Source organism: Trachymyrmex cornetzi, unplaced genomic scaffold, assembly GCF_001594075.2.
Source record: "Trachymyrmex cornetzi isolate Tcor2-1 unplaced genomic scaffold, Tcor1.1 scaffold745, whole genome shotgun sequence".
NCBI classification, from domain to species: Eukaryota; Metazoa; Arthropoda; class Insecta; order Hymenoptera; family Formicidae; genus Trachymyrmex; species Trachymyrmex cornetzi.
The window spans coordinates 295,056-307,403 of record NW_017300076.1 but is presented as its reverse complement, the minus strand read 5'-3'; the positions used below and the strand labels follow the sequence as shown (position 1 = coordinate 307,403).

The following is a 12,348-nucleotide window of genomic DNA, read 5'->3' as shown; positions in this document are numbered from 1 at the left end:
CAAAAAATTGAGGTTTAGGCGGAAATTTTGACGCTTCGAAAAAAATTTTATCTTTAAAAATAAAATGCGCAGGGGGGTGGCTGATTTGAGAAAGAATGCCCCATATATATATTTATTTACTATGCATTTTATATTCCACTTGTATTAATGTTTTTAGCTTCAAATGCATATGAGATCGGAACACGGCGAGATAGATGTGTTTCTGTGTCCTGAGGATTCCACAGTCAAAACATCCTATTCTGGGTATGCGACAACGCAATCTGTGCCTCAATCAAAAGAATCCGATATACCTTGTTTGCCTCCTGAATTGTTGGCTAATCGAGAAAGCGACATGCGAATCGAGCCAGTACCTTCCGATGAGAGTTTCATAAATACTCGTCTGAGTACTCCCGTGACTGCAGTTACCAGTGTAACAAGCATGAAGGACGCGTTCTTATGCGAATCCGATGATTATGGACCAATGGGCGGTGGCAAATTCCAACTCCAAACAGAGGACCAAATCAGCTCAGGTAAGATTAGAGGGAAATAATGCTTGTTTAGTTTGCTTTCTTTCTTTCTTGACAAAGCTTTCATATTTTATATTAATGGCCGATTTAAAAATAATAAAAATTCTGAAATTGTGAAGGAAAATAAGTAGGGAAAAATATTTATTTTTTGAGCTGTTTTCAGTGAATCATTAATATCCTTTGTTTATCTTTGCCTATAATCTTGTAAAACAATTTCTATTTAGTATTGATTTTATTCACACGAGGAAATTATTTGTCTCCTTTTTAATTTTATAAATTATGTTTTTTCTATATATCATTTATATTTTAAAAATCCGAAATATATCTTCATATAGATCATGTAACATTGATAATATTATTAAATTATAAATTGAAATGCATATTTAAATACGTTATATCAGTTTAAATATATTATAAGAAATTTAAATATGTAATAAAACAAATAAAAATGAAATTATAGAAATAGAAAATAAAAAAAAAATTTTTCATATAATTCTGTTAATGAATATATCAATATATTTTGTTGCAAAATCCAATGTGTTACTTTGTAAATATGTAATATTTTATTCCTTTTTATTTCAAATATATTCATATTTCTAATATTAAATATCAGTTTTCGACAGAAATATCAATATTTATGCGATGCACATAGAATTCATAACTGACATTCTATTTTCTTACGCAATTATATTGAATTATGGTGTCATAAATTGAGCGAGAAATTCTCTTTGCACTATACGTTAAAATAAATAAATTTTTTAATATGTTGTTCTTTGCATTTTTGACAGATTGATAGAATATGTTAAAGATTTCTCAATTTCTCGATTAATAAATAGCTTTTTATTACATATATTGTTTTCACAAGAAATTTGAGATATAAATTATTAAAATACATGCGTTTATTAATGCAGAATAACAGAGAAAAAAGTTTTCAATACTTTATTTCAATATAGTATAACATGAGAAAAAAGTCCTTATTTCTCGTTTTCGTATTTATAATCCAATATTTCTGTTGATATTTTAACAAATACACATTGCTGTATATTGTTGCGTATCTGTACGTTTCTTTTTCAATTCTTACTTGTATTTTACTTCTGCAAAGTTTCTAACGCTTCATTTAGTTTAATGCTTTATGCCTTGTATATACATAGTTGTATCTTTTTTTAAATAAAATATTTTTATCTTTTTTTGTCTCTGTATTACTAAAACAAATTCCGACTTAAGCGTTCTTTTCACATCGAAAGTTTTTGCAAAATAGGTATTATGTGTATGAAATAATTGTCTTGCAAAATTGTTATATTACATCCTTATTTGAAAAGAACGTGTTGCATGTATTACGATTTAATAATCACTTGTGGACACAAATATTATTCAAAAGAAAGGTAGAGGTTGAATATTTCCATATAACTTAATAGCACATTACCTTTCTTTTAAATATTTCACTGCCTTTTCACCAATGGATGATGGCCGTACCCTGATGGAGCTCTGGCTGTGACTTGTGTGTTAAAATTATCAAAATCACATCACAGGCAGAGTTCTAGTTAGGTAACGGTTCCAAACAGCAAAGCTCGTGTCGTGCAAAGGTACGTTCATCTATATTAACTATATTGGCTTCTATTATGTTTTGTATGATGTTGCTACATTAATATGACCACATGGATGCAAGATGCGCTTTTCATAAAAAAAAATCTTTTCATTATAACTCTCCGAAAATTCTTCAAGGGAAACATATATGTAATTTGGAAATCAATATGATCGACCCGAATTTTGCAGCACTACTTTATTTTGATTCCACAAATACCAATTTTCTTAGATAATTAAACAATCTATTAAAAACATTGTTGAAATTAACAATATGCAGTAATTGTACTCTCTAACCGCTTTGTAACTGATATATAGCAAACTTTTTAAATAAAATAAAGTACTTATATGGTGCATCACAAGAAAACTATATATATAAGTAAATTATATATTCTACATTACTGACATATAGTTCTTAATAATGTAATTAAGAACTCGTCTTTTTCTGATACGTGATTTATTTAAAAATTATAAAGGAATGTCATATTTAAATATATTGAATCTTTTTATACATACATATATTAAAAGCTTTCAGAATTATTCTCTTAAATAATTGTTTGCAAACGATCTAATGTAAATAATGCTGGATTTTATATAGCAAGTTCGTCATTCCTTTAACTTTTGTTGCAGATCTGAGTATTCTCGATTTTGGAGAACAACTACTGACTTTGGAACCACCTCTCTCCGAAAACGACTACTCGTTCTCGTTAGGCACCGAGGAAGGTCTTTCGGATCTCTTCGATTTTAAATTCTAGGAATATCATCGCTTATTGCACGGGCGTTCGTGTCTTTTTGGGTTGTTACTCAAACAGATGGAACTGCTTCGTCAGTTTTACAATGCGCCTTCGCGTTACATAGTGATGATAGTTGGCAGTTTCGTTCCGCGCGTCGATCTTCGCGAAAAATTGCAAACGTACAAAGACATTTTTATTTATTTATTGTTTCTTTAAGCACACCATTTTATATCTGGAATTTACTTTCGTATTTTTTGTACCAAAAGTACAAGAAGGCTTAAAAGAATAGCAACAAAATAGTCGAGGTATGCAATTTCATAAATTGCATCCTGTTGAAATCAAAGATATATCACATGGAATGCATTATATTTTTCGGTAACAGGATTTTTTACGTCGTTTATTACTGTATGCTCTACATAAAAACTATAAAGGAATATATTATTTATCTGTCTGCACCAGAACATTTTAATATTTTACGTTTTTTTTTGTACTCATGTTTCATTCTGGAATATTTCGTGGTTATACGATTTTAATTTCTTATTGCGGACCATAAACTCTCAGTGTGAAAGAGCCGAACCGCCGAGGCACAGGATAAACATATCACAATATTGTTAATGTGTGCTTCCGGCTTGAAATGGTTTGCGTTGATCACGTTTGCGGAATGGATTGCAAAGATATTAGACAAAGAGACAGAAGAGAGATGAAAGAGGAAGAGTGTGTGTAAACGTGTGTGTGTATGTGTGTGTCGTGTGTGTGCATGCGTATGTGTATAAGAGAGAGAAAGAAAGAAGAGAAAAGTTGAAAAGCGAAGGCGCTTTTTCGTGCAATCTGTAATAATATTGTAAATTGTGCTAAGAGATAGGAGAGAGAATGTATTTGGGAATTCAGAGAGAGGACAGACTGTACTCGTGTCGGACAACGATCTAATTGCTTTTCGTAGTTGTCCAATTGTAAAATGAATGAGACGGTTAAAATCATCGAATTCTGTCTGATATAAAGTCTTGTTTAATGAAGAAAGGAAGAGAAGAAAGACGAGATTGCGAGGATTACTTCGTGCGCGCGAAAAATGACTGTGTGCGTATTATTGAGACTCGGATGATTTTTTTTTTTAATTATATGCGACTAGAGTCCGTCGTCCTTCCTTCGGACGATGTATGTTTTTTTTTTAACGGATACATGTTGCCTTGTTAATAAATCGTTCGACAATATGATAGTCTTATTTCGCGTGCTTTTGTAACTTTAACCGGTCGAATGGCAAATCAAGATAAATAAACGTTTTCCGTTTTGAATATATTATTTTATTCCTCGTTATTCAGTGGAAGGGAAATTAAACGCGATAAATAGTAATCGTTTTATAACAATAATTATATTATTAATCGATTATAGGAGTCACACGCTCTGATCAACTTTTTATTGAATGTCACGAAGATGAACGTAAATAAAGTCAAAACGTACACATGTACAGTGGTGAAAAAATGAGTGAAAGATCTTAGACTATATTGTCTCATATTTAAATGCGTATTTAATTCCAATTCGCAACGAACATATTGTCTAAGATCGTAAAGGCCCGTCTACACGGAGTAAGAAGTAAGAGTAAGAAATTGACCAATCACAGTCGAATGTGAGAAGAATAATCGACTGTGATTGGTCAATTTCTTACTCTTACTGCTTACTCCGTGTATTGTAGACGACGCCTAAGATTTAAGGCGTAGTACTGTTCTGAACTTGATAACGGGATTTTTTTTTTAAAGATAGTTTCTTGCCGGTGAACACTTGAATACTGTCGAGTAACGTGGTGCTGGAATTGTTTTATTGAGCGAGATTCGTGTAGAGATATCTCTTCTTGTTCCTCGAGATCTCAAGGATACACTGGAAAAATTGTCTGGAAGTCCCTCAAGGATGTACCCTAACGTACAACTTAGTGTACGTCCAAAGCCATAGTGCCTACAAAATAATCATACCCTTCTGCAATTGTAAATACTTTACAAAACAATTATACAAGTGTAAGCTCGCATCATAAATGTGTGTATGTATGTATACATTACATACACCTCTCATATATGCACACACACATACACAACACACACGTATGTGTGTGTGTGTGTGTGTGTGTGTGTGTGTAAGAAATATAACAAATAAATAGACGCTGCGAACATTTCGTTATATGTAATTATCATAAAAATAATTATCATAAAAACGGATTAGTTACTTTTAATGTTATTAATATTATTAATTATTGAAACACATTAAACAAAATGTTAGTTTATAATTTCATTCATTATATACGTACGTATATATACACATATATACGTGTACATGTATGTGTACATGTAGTGTGTATTTTACATTTATAGCGAAGGGATGTTGTGCAGAAATTGCCTGTTGCATTAAAAACATATTAAACACGATTTAAAAAATATTAATTATAACGAATAATTAATTTATTTTACGTTTCTTTATGATCTATGGTTCGATGATTTCCACTAGACTATTTTTTTTAATTTATGATATATATACACGGAGGGAGAGATTTAACATTTTTTGAAAATATCTCAAAGTTGATATATTATATGTATATTATTACAGACTGAAAATAATCATAAATGAACATGAAGAGAAGATTCCTTGATATGACTTTTAATCAACATCGCAATTGTATTACTTTGCACAATATTCGCCGCGCTCCTACTCGCGATAGCCGGGAGGAATTGTATTAATCCTGTTTTCATTTTCCATTTACACTAGCCGAGCGCTTTTTTTATATGGCTACGAGAAGATGAGAGGATGAATATGAAAAGAGTATATATGCGTTGTATTTCAAAATGAGAGAGAGAGAGAGAGAGAGAGAGAGAGAGAGAGAGAGAGAGAGAGAATGCATGAGTGTGTGAAAGAAAGATTATTAGTTCGCCATCGTGAGTAGTGTAGATTTTGCGACAACGTTTACGTATACGCGCTTCTTTCGATCGGTATATTTGAGAGACTGTCTGAAATTGATGGCAAACACGATTAAACACTGATTGATCATCGTAAAGAGAAGAAACAAATTGGGAAGCTAAAAAGGAAAACAAAAGAAGAATCGAATGCTGCATCATGACGAATGAACATTTTGTCACGTTTTAATGGGTCTGACCCGCTAAAAGAACACCGCAGAGAAGAAAGTTGCAAAATATAATCTTATGTAACATCGTACAGAAACGTGCATTATTATCCCATTCGCACAATTCCTGTTGGCTAATTTAATCCACGCGGATATAACATCGTGTCCAACTTTTGTACCCGATTTCATCTCCGTCACAAATCTTCCATCTAGCCAGATATTCTTTCTCCAAATATTTCTTAACTTTCTCATCTTTGGTGAAAGGAATAACAATATGGTCAGATGGATTTCCCCATCATCCCTGCCTTGGCCAGTTTGTCTGCCTCCTCGTTACTTTGTATTCAAAGACCCATAGGATGATGATATTACCTTCCCTTAGTTAATTTAGCGTTTGCCAAATTAGAAAAGATTTAGTAATTCAAAATATGTTATATGTATAGAATTAAAAATATAGAATCGAAGTTTTAAATATTTTTATAACTGTTTGTAGGATTAGTTCGTCTTTATTCTTGAGTTTCACCTTTGACAAAATCTTATCTTTAAAGCTGAAATTTCAATTTATTACATCAATAATTCGTACTCGGTACAGCTAAATAATTTTCAACTTCAATTTATTTTGATTTTGGACCACGAAGCTTCTATTACTGATTTATTATTGATTATTCATATTGTACAAGTCTTTCGAAACTTACAATAAATGGAGCTGTCGATAACTCCGGTTCGCTGGTAGGGGAGGAGGGGTCGGCGCATTAAAAAATACAAATTCGTAAAAAAAGGAAGGAAACGGGAAGGGAAGATCGAATAGACTTACTGTAGAATGGAAAATAATAAAAATAATCCCGTCCGTGAAATATCAGAGTAATCATTAAAATAACGTTGACATTCGGTACGTTGAAACGAAGCTCTCTTTAATCATAATCGTTCTCCTAAAAGACGAGTATTATTGTACAAAGTATACTAGCGTATTAGGTATGCGTAGTACGCAAATTATGTTATTAATTTGCATACTACGTACGCAATTTGGGGTAGGTACAATGTTAAATGTGTCATTATTCTGCGTACAGTGACAAACTTGATATACTATACGTTGTATGGTTGTGCCGTGTTGTAATCATGACAATTTATATAGAAATTACATACAATTATATTAACGCGTTATTAGCTTTAGAAAGACGTATGTGAAGATGTGTGCAAAGAGGAATTATATCTACAAAATTTTTCAATCGGCCATAAAATTATCCATTGACTCGCTTATGTGCCTCAACTTCGGGATGTTCTCACAGATACATATTTTTACATATCATCAATTAATATTTCAGATAAAAATTATTTAATTAGAAAAGGTATTTAGGAGAAAAATAGTTTCTTGGGAGAGAGATAACACAATTTTCTTGAGAATATTATTTTGTGCCTAATATCATCATATTCAAAATCATTGTTATTTGCTTATTAATAAAGAGAAAACTGGAAAATACTTCAAAACTATCATATATTTTAAGTTAGACAATTGTTTATTGTAACATTTGAATTTATGGAATATATATCTTTACGACAGAAATAAAGAAACGCTTTAAATATATTGAAATATAAGTTACGAAATATTTAAAAAATCGCGATTAAAACGAGGTTTTTTAATTCAAGTAATGTAGTTCGGTAATATAAGAGAAATTGTTAGAAAAAGAAAAATTAGAAATGACAATAACAAGATATTTAACGTTGAAAATAAAAAAAATTATAAAAAGAGAGAAAGATGTTAAATTACCTATTACACGAGTATAATTCTCTAGAAATGCTTACATTTATTGAAAATATCGAAATAGTTATTATGCAGATTTTAGATTCCTTTTTTACATGACTTTTTTAATGAATGAAATTGATTTAAAAATAAATAATATTGTGTGTTCTTGGAATATATCAATCAAAATTGTTTACAAATAAAGAGTATCTATGTAATATGTATATGCTTCCTTGAAACTGAATAACGTTTATCCGAAACATTCTTTTTAATTGATGATAAATAAATATTACTTTAATCAGCGATGAAGATGAATGTTATATGTTACCTTCGCTTAACGTAGCACGCTTTTAGCTATTTTATCTAAAGGATTAATTAGAATTACAATATTATATACATAAAAGAGATGCGCGTTGCGTTGGCACAGCAAAGATGTGTGCCCGGACTGCCATCCAGCGCTCATCAGAAATTTTTTTACGATTAATTAATGATTACTTGATTTATGATACGATTAATTATGAATGACATATATTTAAGTTTTTTTGAACTTGTTTTCGTTGTGCTCTTTCAACAGCTGCATGCCAATTAAGAAAAATATGTGTCTATTTCGTTCAAAGAACATTTAGTAATTGTACATTAAAATTTTTTTCACGCTAATTCTATTCCGTGTGAATTTCTTTCGTGTATAAAAACAGCATAAAAATGTATTTAAAATATTCAATAAAGTTCTATAGTTTTAATGAATAAAAGCTTTCTTTCCACCGCAATAGGATTAACTTAAAACAAAATTAAAAATTAAGCTTGCGGATTTTTTCTCCGAATATCATATATATGTGTTCAAATAAATCAATTTTACTTTCTAAAAATGTCTTTGTATATTTAGACGGTGCAAGTTGTATATTCGATTAAATAATACACGTTTTTTCGTGTATTGTTCCAAGACGTGACAATTCTCGATTTATTAAAAGGAACGTTCCGACACGGTGTTTTTAGACATGATATAAAATAAATGATTTAAGTTTTAATCGGTTTTATCTTTATTCCAAGTATGAATAAAAAGACATTAATTAATTATCTACATGTATTATCGGCTTTCCTCGCAGCACCGCCCACTGCCAGGTCAGTATTTATTAAACGGTTGGCAGTCCCGGCTTCAATGGAATGTTGCGATTATATTATCTAATTAATGCGAGCGATATAGTCTACGGCTATCGCGTCACGTAATTATACCGTTGTCGTTCGTGCCTCATATTGTTACACTCGTCGCATTATATTCACGCGTTCCTTTCTCTCCTATCGCAATATATCAAATAATTCTGATCTAAAATTATAAAGCCGCCCGATTTTATATTGTATTTATTAATAACAATGTTGCTCTCTCGCATTTGCGCAAGCTAAATGTATATTGCATCTTTATTTTAATTCTTTAAACTAGCTGATTAAAATTCTGTACATTGATTCTCTCAACTTGATTTCCGCTGGTCCTAATTATATGTTGCTTTCGGAAATATATTTTTCTTTTGAGTTATATCAAACAATTGCTGTGATATTTTATCAATTTCTGCGTTGACGCTAATAGAGAAGCCAAATTCCTTAAATTATAATTTTGTTAAAGAAGAATATTCATATACATTGAAACGTTTATATCTTTTTATAAATCATTTCAAATCTATACCTATATATAATATATATATATATATATATATATGTCCAAAAAATAAAGTTTTTATAGTCCTGTTGCGTGTATAGCAAATTATAAATATCTTACATAATAAAACCGATAAAAGATGAGAAAGATACAAAGTCGACAATTAAAATACAATTTCATCACAGGCTACTACTTCACGTTTCTCTATGCTGATGTTAAAGGAAAAACCTCCTTTATTTTTATTCTTATCTTAATACTTTCGCAACCGATAATTTTTTCTATAATTGGAAGCCGAATACAATGAATAGGTATGCGTTTTCGAAAAAATTAAACAAACACATTTAGCATTTAATATTTTTAATTAAATGTTTAGACATAAAAATAAAATTGAGAATTAACTAAACATTCTTTTACATAAAATATAATTTAATATTTTTTTTGTGTGATATTTGTAAAATTACCTTTTCATTTGATTTTAAGATTCAAATTAATTACGTTCAAATTCATTAAAAAAGAAATATTTTAAGTTAAAATACAAAAAAACATACTACTATGTTAACGATAACTGTATCAATATTCTGAAATGATTAATATATTCATTATATTACGTTGGATTTTGAAAATTTTTGTCATAAAACATACTATATCTGCGTCGCCTACTTAAATTGCTTCAAAACAATAAGTGCTCCACATTATAATCTCAGATCACGCACGTTACTTAAACGATATAATTTTTTACAGATTATTCGATAATAATGAGGTAATTTTATTTGTTCCAGTGTAAAATAAATGTTTGGTTTATCACGTAAATTATTGTTTGCCATATGCAACGCTGATAGCAAACGTATTAAACAGTTGTCTGAATACAATATTTTTCTGTGTAATTTATCGATGTGTTCAATTCCACTATAAATTCCAAATGATGTTAATATGAATCTAGCAGTTTTTCTCGCGATTTATATTATAAAATAGCTAACGCAAGTACGAGAAGCTTATAAATGCTTCTAGTCTATTCATAATTGGAAATTCATCTCCTTTCGTTCTTATGACACAGGGCTAGCTTTAAAAGCACGATAAAGTCAGTTTTAAACAGAGCGTTGTTTTTATGTACATTGTTCGTATATGCAAATGGTATTCTAACATTACATTTGTATACATATGTAAATTTATACGCTTCCCCAGTCCCTTTCAATTTAGAAATATTAATGTATAACAATTCTTTGCTACTGTCATATATCTCGTGTTAAGGTACCTAGTTCGGATGTTTCTATTACACAAACATCGTTATATTTTATAAAAGGCTTGCCAGCCAGGATCGATCGAACGGGGGCATGGCAAAAATTTATTTAAGGAAAGACAGACTTTTACAAAGTCAGCGCATAAATCTAATTAGCTGCCTCTTTTTATTTAACACATTCGTTCTCGATGTAGCAGACTATAATACGGATAGTCTATGCGAATTAAAAACGAATATGTGTTGCGTAAATGCACTCGTATATATGTGCACATGTATGTATATACATACAGGATATTAAAAAATTAGACTGACAAACTTTAACAAATGATTTTAAGTGAAATATATTTTTGTTAACAATACTTTTTGTCGAAAAAAAAAATATTATTAATAAACAATGTTTATCTCTTAATGTCTCTTATGTTTTTTCAAAAAATTTGCCGGTTTAAAGTTTTAACATCTTATATACATGTTATGTACACACATATATATGCATGTATATATGTACGTACGTATGTATGTATGTATGTATGTATGTATGTATGTATGTATATGTATATGTATATGTGCAGCAATGAAAATGCAATATGTATAATATCAATGTATCACTGCTGCCCGCGTGACGAGTAGCATAACGAATGAATCTTCTTGTTTAAAATGATCTCAACGATAAAAAACAGTTCTATATGTATTTACACGACTTCTCCTCTTGCTTACACAGCACGCAGTTACCATCATATATGCGGCTATCTACATCGAGCCCTATGGTCGAACGCGAAAGCACTTGAACAACGTTTCATTATACCCTGATCTTTTAACGTCCAACATTCAATGACAATCGATGAAAATCGGTAAGGTGTCTACTGTACTGTTCGCTCGAGGCGTGTTAGAATTTACGCGGCAGTGTTGGTTAACGAGCGATGAGAAAATAGCGCATGAAACAGCAGAAAGTACCTTTCGAACACGTACGAGATTGTATTTGCGAGTTCTGATTATGGTATGTTAAACTTAACTTTAACGTTTATTAAATAAGCGTTTTTCAAATCGATACATTCCTTGATACAGATATAAATTGTTATAAAAGAATTAATTAGATATTTATCAGCGTACAGATGGATCAAGACTGCTGATATGATTAAACCTCATCACAGAATAATTTCACACATGTTGAAAGTGCATTTTCTGCCGTTTTAATAATCTAAAAACTTCTCAAGACGCTCATCGTTAGAGGCACTCTGTCCGCGATTGAGCTGTCAAGTAAATGCGCTCGTGTAATCGTATCGCAGTCGTTATTATAATGCTAGCAGAATCAGTTTACGCCATTATCTATAATTTTGCACACCGGTTCCTTTCGCAGAGTTTCTTCGAGGATCGCGTCACCATGCTAATAGCAGAGGTATAAAACATTTAAGTGGCTACGAATTAAACATACAAATATAACACGTCTAAACTTAAATTAATTAAAGTTAATTATATATATACGACAAGATCAGTATTACGACTTTTCTCAAACAATACTTGGACAATTTATAAACATCTTCTTCTTACGTTAGACCTCTGTTACACCTCTCTCATATGCTTGTGATGCGCACCCTGATTATTCAATTGCCATGAGCATATGGGACCTACAGTTTTAATGCCGATTCCGAACGGCGGGTTTTTCGAGAGGTGTTTCTCTAGGCACGAACACTCTCGAGAGGTTGCCGGCCTTTTCCGAGAGGAGACACGAGCGTAAATATTTTGGTTCCTACCGGGATCGAACCCGGGATCTCTGGCATGATAAGCCAGTGCGCTGTCTGCCATGCCACGCTCG

General features: G+C 31.1%; 1 protein-coding gene across 6 annotated transcripts in view; it reads left to right on the top strand.

The window, feature by feature from the left end:
• LOC108767997 (transcription factor E2F3) overlaps window positions 1-4,374 on the top strand; it is a 14,935-nt gene extending 10,561 nt beyond the window's left edge. For all 6 annotated transcript variants that reach the window (XM_018518174.1, XM_018518178.1, XM_018518179.1 and 3 more), the window contains exons 7-8: window positions 158-509; window positions 2,718-4,374. In XM_018518174.1, the coding sequence (XP_018373676.1) occupies window positions 158-509; window positions 2,718-2,842 (477 nt within the window). In that variant the 3' untranslated portion in view covers window positions 2,843-4,374. The remainder of the gene's footprint in view (window positions 1-157; window positions 510-2,717) is intronic.
• Window positions 4,375-12,348: the final 7,974 nt, after the last annotated feature.